At 41.5% G+C, this 16,641-nt stretch overlaps 1 protein-coding gene across 2 annotated transcripts in view; it reads right to left on the bottom strand.

The window, feature by feature from the left end:
* CERS6 (ceramide synthase 6) overlaps positions 1-16,641 on the bottom strand; it is a 210,552-nt gene that overhangs the window by 20,414 nt on the left and 173,497 nt on the right. For both annotated transcript variants that reach the window (XM_074967512.1, XM_074967510.1), the window contains exons 7-8: positions 15,283-15,411; positions 8,401-8,507 (exon numbers count right to left, since the gene is read on the bottom strand). In XM_074967512.1, coding sequence (XP_074823613.1) covers positions 8,401-8,507; positions 15,283-15,411 — 236 coding nt within the window. The remainder of the gene's footprint in view (positions 1-8,400; positions 8,508-15,282; positions 15,412-16,641) is intronic.

Here is a 16,641-nt window from a genome sequence, read left to right as displayed (position 1 = left end):
TGTGGTGTTTGAAAAACATTTACCAGTTCATGCTGGTAAGTGACGTATCGTGTGGTGACATTTCTGATACTAAAACTATGAATTGTATAACCCACATGGGCACTTTTCTGTTACTCTGGGTTAGGAGATTAGTTCCTTGCAGTTGACATACCTCAACATAAATGTTGTAACCTATATTTTATTGATTCTTAAGTGATCATATATGGGATTTCCTATCACTAACGTTACTCTGGTATACATTTCGACCCCTGCTTGGGTAACCCGACTCTTGCAAAATGTGCTCACATGGCCACAGTCTTGCCAATGTTGATTCCTGCAAGGATCTACCTAGACCCCAATTGCACTCTAAGGCTGCTCACAGTCAAATAGCAGCACTGTTCATATTTTATATTGCTTCTACAGTACTGTGAATGTATAATGGGCAAACTGTGCTGGACTAGTAACAGGTCTATGTCCTGAAGATTTATAATTTAAAGGCATGGGGATAGGAAATGAGAGGACAGAACACCACACAGAATTCAGCACATGGTCATTAGAGAATAAGCAAAGCTTAACTAAATAATACAAATGTTAGCTGAGAAATTCAAAGCATCAACACTCTAATGCAAGTCTATGGTGCTACTCCAAGAGGTATAGTAAAGTAGCCATCTTCTAGAAACAGTCAAGTAACAGTTTCATTTAAAAGTAAATTCTGAGTCAACTTTGGATTTTTTTCTCTCCTTTTCGCAAAACCAGAAAACGTAAATTCCTTGAGTCTTGGTCTCTCTCTCTAGGTGGCAAAGTTGTCTCTCACAGAGCTCCCCTCAACTCCAGATTAGGAGTGTATAGTGGAATCCATCGCAGTGGATGTGTGAGAGCAACCCTGATAGCCGTTGGTCATCAGTATTCTATTTATTCTCCAGCCTTCATACCTCACTGATCACAGTGATTTAAAAACAGCACCGCAAATACGTCTGGCAGCAGCAAGAAGGTGAATGCCCCTTACTTTTTCTTGAGATATTTACACCCATCACAATAATTCTCAGCCCAGAGTGCTGCGGTAATTCTTTCTGTCCTATTTGCATTTTAGAAAAGACACTATTCAAAATAATTACAAACCACCCCAAAGCCCCAGAACACTGACTGAACAATCTGTCCCTGCCAATAGAATGTGTTATTGGAGCCACAGAGAACAATCTGTACGAACCAAAATTGAGGCTAATAAGGATTGACTTTGATAAGTCTGATGATATTCTTTTTATTTAAATTTTGCTTGTATGCGAACATGAAAATCCAAACCCAGAAACACTGAGAAAATGCCACTGGTTGTTATTTACATTACAACCTTTCACTGGTGAATGACATTTTTAACTTTTGCATTGGTTAATTTCCCTCTAGGAAAAGCTGGCTTAGGGCTAATCTAAAACTGCAGAGGCTCATGTTCTGCTTCAGACAGTATCTGAAGCTTTGAACTCTCAAGAACCCTAAACAAGTCAAAGGGATAAAATAACCAGCCTCTGTTAAGGGCAGTGTCAGCTAATACGTCATCCGAAGCAGACGGGATGACAACGTTACAAATCCTCTGCTAAAGAATATAAACAAGAGTTTATTCAAGGGAGAAGATTCAAGGTGAGTTATTTATTTAATTCACCGAGCCTCTTTTTTTATCTTCGTTTATCCATGAATAGTTTATTACTTCCTCAAATTTATTCATTACTCAAAATTGTTTGCCAAAAGTTTCCTTCAAATAATTCTTGGCCAATAGCTGGTTCATTAACTGTTTGTTGTGACTATAAAATATCTGAAATTCAAGCAGCATTCCTTAGTTTTGATTATTAGTTGTAAGTCCAAGGTCTAGTGCTATTGTTTCTGCTCCTTGAGAGAATGAGTAACTCTGTAAATCAAGTTCCTGGTATGAAAATTGTTAATTAGTCATTCAAATCTGCTGCCTGAAAATACAGAATAGTTTGCAGAGTTGTTGTAGCTGTGTTGGACCCAGGATATTAGAGAGACAAGGTGGGTGAAGTAATATGTTCTACTGGACCAAGCTTGAAAGCTTGTCTCTATCAGCAATAGAAGTTGGTCCAATGAAAGATTTTATCTCAGTTACCTTCTCTCTCTAATAGCACCAACACGGCCACTAATTTCTCCAATATCTCCACATCTTTCCTGAAATGTGGCACCTAGAACTGGATACAATAATCCAGTCTTGCTTACAACACTCCTGCTAATACATCCCAGAATGATGTTTGCTTTTTATGCAATATCTGTTGACTCAGATTTAGCTTGTGCTCCACTATGACCCCCAGAACTGCAGTACTCCTTTCTAGGCAGTCATTTCCCATTTCATCTGTGTGCAACTGATCGTTCTTTCCTAAGTGGAGTACTTTGCATTTGTCCTTATTGAATTTCATCCTAGTTACTTCAGACAATTTCTCCAGTTTGTCCAAATCATTTTGAATTTTAATTCTATCCTCCAAAGCACTTCCAACCCCTCCCACCTTTGTATCGTCCACAAACTTTATAAGTGTACTTTGTATGCCATTATTTAAAACATTGATGAAGGTATTGAAAAGAACCGAACCCAGAACTGTACCCTGTAGGACCCCACTTGATATGTGCTTCCAGTTTGACTGTGAACCATGGATAACTACTCTCTGGGAATGGTTTTCCAACCAGTTATGCACCCATCTTATAGTAGCTCCATCAGGTTGTATTTCCCTCATCTGTTTATGAGGAGGTCATGTGAGACAGCATCAAAAGCCTTATTAAAGTCAAATTATAGCACATCTACCACTTCCCTCCTATCTGCAAGGCTTGTGACCCTGTCAAAGAAAGCTACTATTAGGTTGGTTTGACACTAGTTGTTCTTGACAAATTATATTACATACCATGTAACATTTCCAAAATGCTATGCTATTATTTAATTAGTTATATCCTGCCACCAGTGAACTAGGAGCTTTACAGTCAGATATGAAGACAGAGGTCGCTGCCCTAAAAAGCTTGCAGTTTAGACTGGCAACGTAGATGAAGAGGTAGAATGAGAAGGTAGAAACACTCAAGGAGAGAGGACATTGAGAAGCTAGGAACACAGTGCGATTGAGTGGTGATGTTAGACAAATCTTGGTGGTTACACAGCATTTGCATGGATTTTGTTTTGACTTTTTTTCGGTGGGGGCGGGGGAGAGGAAAGGGTAAAAAAGTAAAGATTTTCAGTCACCTAGTTCAGCTGTTTTCAGCCTGTGGCCCCTGGACCACTGGTGGTCTGCAGAGAAGTGGCTGGGCACATGGTGCTGGCTCTCCTCCTATCAGGAGGCCTGTAGAAGCAGCTGTAATCAAGAAGAAGGAGGCAGCTTTGATGCAGCTAGTAGTAACTACTCTACGAGAGGAAACCAAAGCAGTCCCCAGGGACTAGTGAAACTGAAGTTGCCTGCAGGAGTAGAACGCTTGGAGACACGGGCCATGCAGTATATCCAGGAGTGGAGGAAGACAAAGAGATCGATGCCTGGGCAGCATGTGCAGGGGAGAAGGGGACCAGGCAAAGGAAGACAGGAAGGGGGTGCATGCACAAAGAAGGAAGGGAGGAAAATAATAGATGGGAGGGGAAGATGAAATTAAGAGTAAAACTGACAGTGGGATTAACTTTTTCAAACAAGACAAACACTTATCACATTAAATACACCCAAAATAAACAGATCAGATTTGTAACATTACTATGCCATGTAAACAATTGCTAGTTACCTCTGGAATGTTATGTGATTACGAACGGATCCTGGAGACACTCTCTCTATTAAAATGTTGCCCATGCTGTGAAAAAGTTTGGGTACCATTGGCCTAACATTAAAAGATTTTCTACGGCATACACTCCTGTCAGGTATGAATTAACTAATCCACAAAACACTCCTATAAGGTATGCAAATAGCTCATTTTACTGATGGGGAAACTCACACCACAGAGCAATTAATCTTCAACAGAATGCCTCCATTCTGCTCATGCAATGATTAGCTTTGGCACAAGTTAGTTGATTTTGGATTAAGAGGATGTGCCAAACTTCATCTGAATCATTTAACCTTGGTCGGCTATATTTCTCCTGGGAAAGCTAACATTACAATATAATTTGAGAGTAGAAAAAAGAAGAGCTTCAACCTACTTAATGACAGGTTTCAGAGTAGCAGCCATGTTAGTCTGTATTCGCAAAAAGAAAAGGAGTACTTGTGGCACCTTAGAGACTAACTAATTTATTTGAGCATAAGCTTTCGTGAGCTACAGCTCACTTCATCGGATGCATTCAGTGGAAAATACAGTGGGGAGATTTATATACACAGAGAACATGAAACAATGGGTGTTACCATACACACTGTAACCAGAGTGATCACTTAAGGTGAGCTATTACCAGCAGGAGAGCTGGGGGCGGGGGGGACACCTTTTGCAGTGATAATCAAGGTGGGCCATTTCCAGCAGTTGACAAGAACGTCTGAGGAACAGTGGGGGGTGGGGGGATAAACATGGGGGAAAAAGTTTACTTTTTTCCACCCCGCTCTCCTGCTGGTAATAGCTCACCTTAAGTGATCACTCTTGTTACAGTGTGTATGGTAACACCCATTGTTTCATGTTCTCTATGTATATAAATCTTCCCACTGTATTTTCCACTGAATGCATCCGATGAAGTGAGCTGTAGCTCACGAAAGCTTATGCTCAAATAAATTTGTTAGTCTCTAAGGTGCCACAAGTACTCCGTTTCTTTCAACCTACTTAATCTAATTTAAAAACATTCATAAGACCCTTTACAGATTAAATTTTGTATTTTGAGAACATTAATTTGTACACTGGCATTGGAATAGAAAGAAAAGAGCATCTTAAATTACTCCTCAGTTAATGTGATAGCCCCAGTTTGTTAAATAAATATAACAAGGCTTCAGTGCAAGTGAGCAATGTAATATTATGTTGAGAGCATTATGCAGAATCATCTAGAATTTAAAGCAGCACTCTTATAGTTAAGAAGCTGAAAATGTGTACTTTTGACTTCATCTATCTGGTAGCAAAGTGGATCTAAACTTTTTTTTTTTCCCTCTTTAAGCAATGCTTTATGTAAATGCTAAAAACCTACATTTTGCACCAAATGCTGAATCACTTTCCATGGGCATGCAAAGCCTGTAATGCATCAGAACCGGTATCTAAATTTGGACCTATTCTACAATGGTTATAATTGACATGGAAATAGTTTCCAGATTTTAAATACATTTATTAATACTATCTCTCTGGTACTGGTAAATTAGAATGAACCCAAACAATAATTTACTGATTAGACAGGACCTACATTATATTGCTTTATCATTTACTTTCACCCCACTGGCTAGTCAGCAGAGAGAATATGAATTAATTAATAGTTCCAGTTCTAGCCATCATCAATAATACTGTGCCTTCCCAGACGAGAGCAACTCCCGGCATATTTTTAAAATGGCTTTTAAATAAAATGACAATAACAATGATTATTCTGAGTTAAAATGTTGCTGTTCTTAATTGATGTCTGCAAAGCATTTTAGAACATAAAAGCCTTACACAAATTCTAAATAAGAACACTACTACACAGTAACAATATTGCAGTGACATCTATTTCTACCATGGGCTTCACACTAGGAATAAATATGATCACAGGGGGTAAGCTGATTACACTATTGTTAAAGCAGCATGTTTTGCTGGCTCCTCCCTCCTTGCATCTGGCCACGCCCTCTACTGTAGTCTGCTGCCCTCTTTAGCCTGTTAAGTAGCACACAGGAGTTGCTTGTGGCTTTGCAGTGAAAGAGGATGCTACCATATAGTGACCTTCCTCCCCCCACCCCTCCCCATTGTCACACTTTTTCTCCCTACTGAGCTGGGGCTTATGTCTTTGCTTCTACAGACCTGGATTCAAATAAGGCTTTGATCAAACATGAAATGTTGTTCTCATTTTAGGCATAAAAGGATATTGGTGCAAAACCACTGCACAAAATGGTAAGAATGTAAGTCTGTGCTCAGACTGTTTTTGACATTTGCTAGATAATGTAATCTCTAACTCTAGAATTCTGTGTCTAATAGCAGGGCTGGTGTGGTCAGACAGAGGGAGTTGGGTAGGGAAACATACAAAAAACTTCTGTTTGTATTATGCCTGGCTCTCACCAGTTATGTCAGGTCTTTAATTTAATTGTGAACTATAAAAGTTTGCCTTATGATTAACGTGAGAAGCCCATCAATAATTTCAGTTTTTTCCTTAGACTTTGCTGTATAGTGTGACATTTGGCTGGAGTGCTCCTGAGAAATTTGTCAAAATTGTGAGAGGTTTCATTTCCTGATCTTCAACCCAGATTGTAAACACTTCAGGCTAACTCCTGCACTACCAAACTCTTGACCTGAGTGGGATTGTGTGGAGGTAAAGGAGAGGCAGAACTGCACCCTTCTTATTTTCACATGCCTTGAGAAAAACATACTCTGAGTAGCTACTGTCAGTTAAGAGAAAACTAATGAACTCCCCTGCATTTGTGCACTTCAGTGAATACTTGGAAAAGAGCTTTGGGTGAGATCAATCTTGATCTCATACAAAGCAAGCACTCTGCAGTGCTCTGGTAAATGTTGTTGTTTGAAAAGCATAACAGTCAGACATCTAAAGCTGGCATTCTCCCCTTGGCTTTTCAAATACCATAGAGCAGCCTTTAAAGTGTTATTGAAGACCTAAAGTGATGGCTAAACAAACTAGGCAGCTATCTACTCAAGGAGTGTAAATCTGTTATTCCTTATGTCTTTGCTTCTACAGACCTGGATTCAGAACATTACAGACAAAGCAGGAAATCACACAGAGGAAAATGCACTCAATTTCCATTTGGAGCAGTACAGAGACCTAACCTGTGCTCAAACTGAACCTTATTATGGACAAACTCCCAGAGCCACAGTCGTCTGAGGTGTATCTCTTTTGGTGGAATTTGGCCCTCACTGTTTCCGCAATTTAAACAGAAATATGGGAGGATGAAACCATATCGAAAATGCTGGTTCTGCTGTACATCTCGTAGCACACAGGCGGGAGAAATCTGTGTACTCCAGCTACTGAAGTCTAATGTGCGACTAAGAAACCTTTGGTGGCAGAAGGGGGAAAAGGTAATTTAAAAAAATAAGTCCATCCCATCCTCAAAAATGTACTGAAGGCTTTAACACAGAGTTTGGGTTTCTGTCGGGTTTGTTTTTTAAATCTCCGAGGTTATTGAATTCATGGGGCTTCTCTGGCTCAGAGTGCAGTGGTCAGCAAAGCACCTCTGGACTCCCTGAGCACTAGGGGAGTCTTTTGCATTTCACAGCTGATGAGATGACTCCCAAAAGGTAACGACTTTATCCTGCCTTCATTTAACAAGCCCCCAAGAGATCTCATTTTACTGGATTGGGAACGGATCTGGGGTGAGGGGAGGGGTTGGTATTTGTGTAAGTCAACCACATGTGTGATTAAGTAATGAGCTTTTTGTGACTGTTTCTCTCTGCAGGATCACTAAGAATTTCTGCTTACCATAGCATCCTGGCATTAACTGTGCTCTCCAAACACAATGGACAAAACTGTTATTCCACCACATCCCCAAACTATCCTGCCTGACAAGATTAGTTTTTTTTCTGGAACACCAATTAAGAGTCTGGGGTCATGAACGCAGTGAGGTGGTGTTAGAACTTTCTCACCAATGCTTCTCAAGGGCAGGATGCTCACTTTATAATGGGGCTGCTCCTTTCATGTGCAAGAGTGTGAGACGGTATTTCATACTGCAGCTTTAAAGAAATCTGGAAAGGATTCTCCCTTGGCACACAGCAGTGCTACTTCCTAATTAGACAGAGGGTTTGCTATTGAGAAGTGAAAAGATTCCGCTCCCCCAGAGCACATACATTGCTTCCACAGCGTATATACTGCTTCCCAGCTGCTTTAGGAAAAAAGAGAGGCATGGGGCATTACAATCCTGCATGGCAGCAGCACCGCCATCAGGCCAGACTCCTACTTCATTTGTTTTCTGTGTTTTTCCTAAGACAATGAAAGTGGTAAAGCATGTGCTGAAAGCCAACTAGCTCCAACCTCACCTATTGGTGTCTGCTTTCAGCACCTAATTCTTGGCCCCCTACCCTACAAAGGCAGCTGCACACTTACCTGTGGCTGTCTTGTCTCCAGCCCATTCCTGCTTTTAAACCAGGTCAGGCCCTGCCCCCTAACCTTTACTATCTAGTGAATGTTGACCGCCATTTTACTCTATAGCAGTAACCAGCTAGGATCTTCTCTAATAAGGGCATCTAGTTATCTCTGAAACTTTTCTTTAATGCTTGTGAGATACAGTCCAGTACACACAGCTGGCACTCTACCGTAATGCATGTATTTCCAAACTAGTCTAGGGCCAAGTATCTGAGGAAGGGGGCATGCTTACTCACCACAAAGGATATATGCCAAGCCTACTGACGATGAAGACAACGGCAAACATAAGGAACAGGAGGTCACTCAGTTTTTGACACTTGCAATAGTTTGCCATTTTGGCAGCCTGCAAAAGAGGGACGAAGAGTGTTTACTCCAGTTATAACAACAACTGCAAAAGTCTTACACTGTGCATGAGCTGTGATGAGCAATTAAATGCAAAGGAGACAAATTTTGATCAAATACATTGTTCTGCGATACAGTGACCTTGCTTCCTCTCTGCCCTGGAGTTGGTCAATTTCTTCAATAAGAAAATCCAGCAAGTGTTGCCTCTCACCTCTACTCTTTCCCACCCAACTGTATCTCCCACATCAATCCAGTTTCAGACTCTCAGGTATCATTTGTAATCAAGGGATTAGAAATGTCCTCAGGCATCTCCCTCTGCTCCTCTCTCTCAGCTTTTAAGTACATTACTGTTTTCCCAGCCTAATGAAACACCCCACTGCCCCCTGACTGCACTTTTTTCTTCAGCTGCTGCCCATCTCCCTCCTCCCCTGTGGTCTCCAACCTCCTTGGGCCTACTGTCTATAAACATTGCCTCAATGTCTTCATTTCTAACTCTCTCTCTTGAATCCCTAGCCCTCTCCACTACCCAGAGACTGCTCTGAAGGTACTCAGAACCCTCTCCTGGCCATGCATAAGGACCTCCACATTGAACTCTCTGCTGTTTTTGACTTGGCCTATCACTTCTTCCTGTTCCATCCGTTCCTCACACTCAGCTTTCATGACTATTCTTTTAGATATCTCGTCACTTCTGATTGCTCCTGCACCAACACTTGATTGCTGCTCTTCTTCCCCTTTCCTGGGGTCTCCTCCACCAATCTGCACTCCCCTCCAATCCATACAAAGCACTGCTTCTAAAAGCAATCATCCTTGTCGAATACTCAGACCATGTCCCTCCCCACCTCAAATCCCCTCACTGGCTTCCTTTTGCCCTCTGCATCAGAGACAAGCTTCTGGTTCTCTATATCAAGGCCCTGTACGCCACCACCTCTGCCTTAATCCCAGCTCTCATTTCCTCCTACTTCTCTCCTGCTGCTTTTGCTTCTTGCAACTTGCTGTTCTACACATCCCTTTGGCATGCTTCTCCCACTCATCTCTGTGCATTCTTTTACGCTGGCTCTTAAGCCTGGAACTCCCTCCTTTTCCCTGTGTACCAAGCAACCACTTCTTCATTCAAACCCCTCTTTAAAATACTTTTCTTCCCTGAAGCTCATCAACACTGATCCCGCAAAGAGAAAGAAATGTGTGTATAAATATATATAAAGATATCCGCATTGTTTTGAGATTGTTCATGTAGCTGAACAAAATGGCCTATTTTAGAATACATGCTTCTTGAGGAAGGGAAAATCTCTTCGTCTACACTTTGCACTACCCATACTGATGCCCCCCCAATAAATGATAAATAATAGTGCATCAAGAGCCTGATTCAATGCCCACTTTAATCAGTAGGAGACTTCTCATTGGCTTCTACGGGCATTGCATCAGACTCCTATACTTCTAAAGATGCATAAGGCTTAGGCTCATTAACATAGCAATAATAGTGAGAAAAACTACCACATGTACTGACTTAAAACCCTGCACAGAATGCAGAAATAAATTCAGATAATTTCTCAGAAGGGTGAGAAAGGCAGCACTGCTGCATTACATATGACCTTGTTAGCATAATGACGCTGAACCTGAAAAGTGTGAAACAGTCACGCTAAACAAACACCAGAGTTCAAATTCTGAGGCGACCCTGAATAATCTGGCATTTGCATGACTTCAGTGGTTTTTCCATTTGTATTTATAATTTAAAGGTGATTTGCTGGTTTGCAGCAAACAAACTAGGAAACTGAAGGGATAGTGATAGTCTACCAGTGTAGACTAAAATAAGGCTTCGATGCTACCTAAAGATACCTACAAATTCATTCTCATCTGCTATTCAAAGTAATATTTCATGGCTGATCTTCAAATAAAGGAATGTTAACACTTTAGATATCAGCATATAAAGTAGAGTTATATTTACAATTCAGTGACTTTTAGACTGAAAGTCCAACTAGGAAGGAGGGACATATCTCCCAGGCAGAATAGAATAGAATTTGGTTTCATGTGCTTTTGTATTTACCCCCTTGTGCTGAGATCATGCCAGATTTCAAACTAAGCAGGGATGAGCTGAGTCAGTGCTTGGATGAAAAGACTGCAGAAAGTGGTGAGGGTGATTTGTTAGATGGAATTTGTCCATCTGAGTCAATAATGAGCAAAACAAAGTGTGGAAATGATGTATGCTGCTGGAGGCACTTGCTTTTGGAAGTCAGTCACTTAAAACTAAGGCCCTGGGCACTTGTGGTCATTAACAATTCCATGACACTTTCAATAAGAGTAGGCACAATTCAGGTAATTATACTCTCCTAAATTCCCCCTGCAGCTTCAATAGAGTGTATAAAGATCCTTCTTCACTTGCTGTCCTAAAATTGTAAAACAGCCGCTGGTTTCTACCCTAGTGATGATTGAGTTTCATATATAACCTCTCTCCCAAGCCTGTTGCGAGATTTTTAAAAACCCTGGCTCTTTTTTAGAGGTACAATTTCGTGAGTGTAAATGAGAGGTTACAGACATCTACCTAACTTAGAGTTCTTATCAATCAGGTAGCAAGCTCTCTATCTACCTTCACCTATGCCAGTGAACATGCCATACAGGAGGCCAGATTTTTAAAATCAGTCATTCATGTTAGTAAAGCACTTAATGATAGTCAGATGAAAGAAGCGTAAAGGGTTGTTCTTAATAAGTTCTTACAGACAGGGCCCCATGAACTATGTGGCAAGCGGGACCTAAATCCTGCTTTCTGTGCATTCTGGTGCAGCAGCCCAGAAATTCTGTGGAAGCTTCATTTCAATTAAAAAACAAAACAAAAACAGTTTTCAAATGAATTAAATTTGAAAATAAATAATAGAATCTGTGCAGTGGCCCTTTCCTGATTTATTCTGATACTTAATACAATTTATTTTATACTACCCAATCGCTCTGGGCTTTCATATGCCAAAGGATTTGCATTGACAACATATAACTGTTGAGGGTGTCAGGGGACAAGCTGGAGGTTCTGGTAGGTGAGTACATGTTAGTTGGGCATTTTGGCCCTGTGGTGAGGTGAGAGACAATTTGGGATCATGAGATAAAGACATCTGCTAGATGTTTCTGCGAAAGTGATTAGCAGTTAATATTCTGACATTTAAACTGTCATCTTTAGACTTCAGACCTAACAACCCACTGAGATGAATGAGGCAGTTCACACTTCTCAGAGCTATTGTTTTAGACTTGGATTCTGCAGCACAATTGAGTGGCCAGGGTGACAATTCCACAGCACAGTTCTGTGGCCTCTCCAAGTCATAGAACTTCTGGGACCCTTGTTTTAGAAGTTCAAAATATAATTATGAGGTTACCACAGAGCATTTTACAATCCAAAATTATATACCATCAGTGTAGTTGCTATATAGGCATGAAACACATTAGACACTTCACTCAGCAGTAATTCTCACCCAGCCCTTGTATATCATAATGACAGAAGGAATTGTTTGGTCTGGACACAGAGTGTATTCCCTATTCTCTTTGAAAGGTGTCATGGGAACTGTACCTCCGCTTACAGGGCAACCAGAATTTGACAGAAAAGGGTACAGTTTAACATGTCACCTAAAGAATGACACATCTATGCTAGAGCAGTATAAAACTATTTGTTTTCACAAATGTGTACCAGAACTGAAAGTTTCACGATATTAATGAATTTGAGCAAAGCAAGGGCACATTTTCAAAGGTATTTAGGTACTTAAAAATGCAGATAGATGGCTAGTGGGATTTTCAAAAGCACTTAAGCTGGTTAGGCAACCTAGCTTCCATTGGCAAGTTAGATGCCTAACTCCTAATGAAATCAGGTTAGGCACCTAATGTGTTCAGGCACTTCTGAAAATCCCACTAGATGTCTAAGTACCTTTGAAAATCTGGCCTGAAATGTCCACATTTCCACCAATGTGAACAGTATTTTGCAGTGTCAAAAACTCTTCCACCTTCAGACAAATTTTTCTTTTGGGCATACACCATTATGAATTTGCCCCTACAGGCAGCCAGCATTTTCTGCAGCTAAAACATAATTTTGTGGCAAAACTGCTTTTCATTTCTACATAATATCAGAGGTGACAATAGCAAATGCTTTGCTGACCCAACAAGGCAAGACCGTATACCAACTTTTCCTCTGGTGAGATTTGTTTTCCCCTGAATAGCCCTTCCCCTAGTACTGCTTTGTAGTCAGCAGCCATTATCAGTTCAAGTTCATTGGTAAGGAATTGGAATAATGACCTTCAAGTCTAGAAGAAAGAATGCTACCAACTCAGTCATACTGATACTTGCGACAAATGCTTTTCTGGTGTTAAGCATGGTTCTCTTCCCTCATATTTTAGGTTGTCTTTTATTTATTATTTTTATTAAATAATAGCAGTTCAAATAAAAAAAAAAAAACAAACCCCAGCATTTTTGCTGAAGTTCTTGTGTCTGTCATGCCAGGGTATCAGCAATTTCTATGTAATTGTCTTAGAAAGATTACTAGTGACTGGACTGTACAATCAAGCAAAAAAAAATCTGTTTCCCTTCAGATTATAGTTTTCATCAGTTACACAGTGTAGCATATAGATATTTTTAAAATCTACCTTTCAAGTATTTGGGTGATCGCCAATAAATTGTATGGTGCCCAGGCCCTTGGTGGCTCTGAAACAAACAAGCCCTTTCAAAAGTGGCTTTTCGTGGTAAGGGTAAGAGAAGTGGAGTCAGTGCTGGTGAATTCATGGCTAAATGGATGTAGACCCATAAACGTTTCTAACTTACAAGGCTGGATTCTCCACTGCCTTTCACCTTTGTAGTCAAGTACACTGATACAAAATAAATTTACAACACTACCAGACCAGAACCAGCAGTTTAGACCCATTTTGTATTCACCTTACACAGGTGTACATAACTTCACAAGGTATAAGGCAGTGGAGAATCTGGCTCACAGTGTGGCGGTCAAGACAGTCTTGTTTTATAAAAGCAGTTGCAATTATCCTGTTACAAAGTATCATTTTAGATAAATAAATGCTAAGGCTTTGATCCTGACCTGCAACTAAGGCAGCTCATGGGGGTGGGTTCAAAGGTGGCTTTAAACCTCTTCTGTGATCTTCTCATCCAAAATGCATACTGATGTAGGTCCAAATCCTGGCATAAATTAGAGCAGCCTGACAGCTGACATTTACAGTGGTTGCTCACAGCTATAAGGGTATGTCTACACAGCAATTTAAGTCCAGGTCTGAGGCCGGGCTCAAGTCAACCCCCCTTTCATCCACACTGCAGATGTGGTAACGTAGGGCTCAGACGCAAAGTGCCAGGACCGTGCAGGGCTAGAGGGTCCGAGCCCAAGTTAAGCTGGGACCTAAGGTCTGAGCCCTATTCCTTTCCTGTGTACATGTGGCCCTGGCTTGACTAAGGCTCTGGAAGTCCTCTGGATGCATCTCAGAGTTCCTGGTGGTAGAGGAGCAGTGCTGCAGGCAGCCAGAAGCTCCATTACTGCCTGGCTGAGCACACTCCCACTTCCTGCTCTGGCTCCTCCTCACTGCTGTGCAGAGCCAGTCCGGAACAGGAAGCAAAGCTGACAGGCGGGAAGCAGCTCCCAGGATGTTAGGAGTCATCCCTCCTCCAGCCGTGCTGAGCCGTGGGCTCTGCCACTTCCCCTCCCTGCAGGGTGGTGCTTGCTCCTGGACCCTCCCTGGGGCTGCGTGTGCAGGGGTGCCCGGGCAGTGTGCACTATGAAGATAGTGAATGGAAGCCAGCCCCAAAACTTCCCCACAGCCTCCCAGGGATCCCTTATCCCTGCCTCCTAGGGTTAACCATGAGGATAAGGCATTTTCCTGCCACTGTGACTCAGCCTAGAGCTTGAGAGCCCAATTCTCAGATTAGATGGCATTTCAGTATAAAGCCTTCTCAAACTGCAGCCATTCTACTGAGATAGCCACTAATTATGCTGTATGTTCTCGTGTGCTCCTTATGGGCTCCTGAGTCCCATCAATACCACTGCCACTGTTAGGAAACAGGGTGGGTAGTAGAGTTTTCCCACAGTGCAGCATATTCCAGGGCCTGAGTGTTAACACTGGGGAGGAGGGAGAGGTGCTAGGCACTCTGGGATAAGTTTACTTTGGCTTGGGTTTGTGCACTGCAGTGTGGACCCCAGAATCCTAGGTTCGAGCACGGGTCAGAAAATCCTTAACCTATGGTTAAAAAGCAATGTAGATGCTCAAGCCCAGGGTTTCCTGACACAGGCCAGCTGACTCAAGTCCACCAACCCTAGGCTTATACTGCTGTGTAGACATAGCCTAAGGGTCCATTACAGCAGCTGGAGATTATCTGGGCATGAAGGAACTCTCACCATGCATTGTTTTCCCTGACCGCACCCTTAATACTGATGGCTGGATGGAAGGGGAGGCATAGGATCTGCTACAACGGCTCTACATCACGTCAGGATTCCTCTACACTGGGGCAATCTCCCAGTGGATAGATAAACCAGCTTTAAGGCACAAAAACATACAGTGTGTGATTTTTTTTAAAAGGTACATTACACTTTTGGCAAGAAAAAAATGATACTATTTTATGAAAGAAGTATGCTAATGATAATCATTGTTTTTATTTAGAATAGCCTCTGTCGTAGGAAAATACTTTTTTGTGCAGGCAACACAGGTAGGATTGTACCCTTCTGTCTGCTAGCTAACAGAACATAGCATACCCAGTACAATTAATAGGGTTGACTGACTTTTTGTACAGGATAGATCCTGATGGCACATGAACAATCTCACCTCCAGCAAAACGTCAGCTGAATCATGAAGACACAAGGTCAGGGCTCCCACTCGTGTCAAATTGGTTACATATGAAAAGGATATCAAAATGACTGTTACAATGTGATGCGTAAACATAATGCTGAAATCCTAGAATGTCAAGAAGAAGAAGAAAAACAGTGAGACATTGTGCAGCAGATTCAGCATCTTTACACAAATGGATGGGTGATTTTAAAGTTTAAACTCAGGATTAGAGGTTACAATACTCAAAAACCTTGAATAATTCTCTTAACTGAGTGCACATTAAAATACACATAATTATGCACTTAATTTAAATTAAACAAAACAGTTATTGTATGTAGAGCAAAAACAAAAACAGATTATTAAGAATTATGTAGCATTTCTATTTCACAGTTCAGTGAATAAATCTAACGAAGTAAAGCTTTTACAGCCAAAATTATTTATAAAAGGCATATGTGCATACCACTCAAATTACACCATTTCTCTTATGCCCTAGCAGCTTATAACATGCAAAACAATGCAGCCCAAAATCACTCATGTACAAGAGCTTAGACACTGTTTACAAGCTTTGCTTTGAGTGCACTTTCAGTAGATACAGAAACACAAACACATGTTTATATTGTATTAAAGGCCTCTCCTAGACTGCTCCCCGATACAGCCCCTCAGGTCTCTTAGCACCGAGGATCCCATTTCTATTATTTTTAAGAAACTGCTTCTTCTCTCCCATTCCATTCTACATGCTGTCACAGGGTGAGGTAGCCCTTTAAAGGAATCAGCTGATGCTGCAATGCTATGGATCAGGTGACAGCTTGAATATCACCTAGTCTTCTTAAGAGCCAGTAAGTATCTCAGCTGCTGATGAGAACTGCAGGAAGAAGGAAGGCTCTTTCAGGAGGCCTGGGATTAGGGGACAGAACTCAGTTCTGTGACTCCCAGGTAGCTGGCTGGTGGAGTGTAATCTAGCAAGGAGCAAAGGCTCACTTGAGTCCTAGGCAGATGGCCTAAGGCATGCAAAAGCTGCGGGGAGTAGATAGGCTCCTGCAGAAGACCCCAGATCAGGGCAAAAGGACTTGACAGAGATGTTGAACTTGTGTTAAATGAGTTTTATTTTGAGGAAATAAAGAAGAGGTTTGGAACTGTGCAATGGGAGAGTGTTCTTTGGAGCATGGACGGGTGAGACAGCCCACAGGCTTACACATGCTAACACCAGCGTCAGTGAAAATGCAGGCACTTTTCTGATCCTATCATCCCTCAAGTCTCCATGGATCTCTCAGGGACCTGGATTTGATAAATCCTCTGTGCCAGGAGGCCTGAATTTTGCCTCCTCAACAAATACAGCAGCTTCCAATTCAGGTCAAT

This window comes from Natator depressus, chromosome 11 (genome assembly GCF_965152275.1).
Source record: "Natator depressus isolate rNatDep1 chromosome 11, rNatDep2.hap1, whole genome shotgun sequence".
Classification (NCBI taxonomy): Eukaryota; Metazoa; Chordata; order Testudines; family Cheloniidae; genus Natator; species Natator depressus.
Note: the sequence above shows the minus strand (reverse complement) of the source record. Positions and strands in the feature narration are given on the sequence as shown.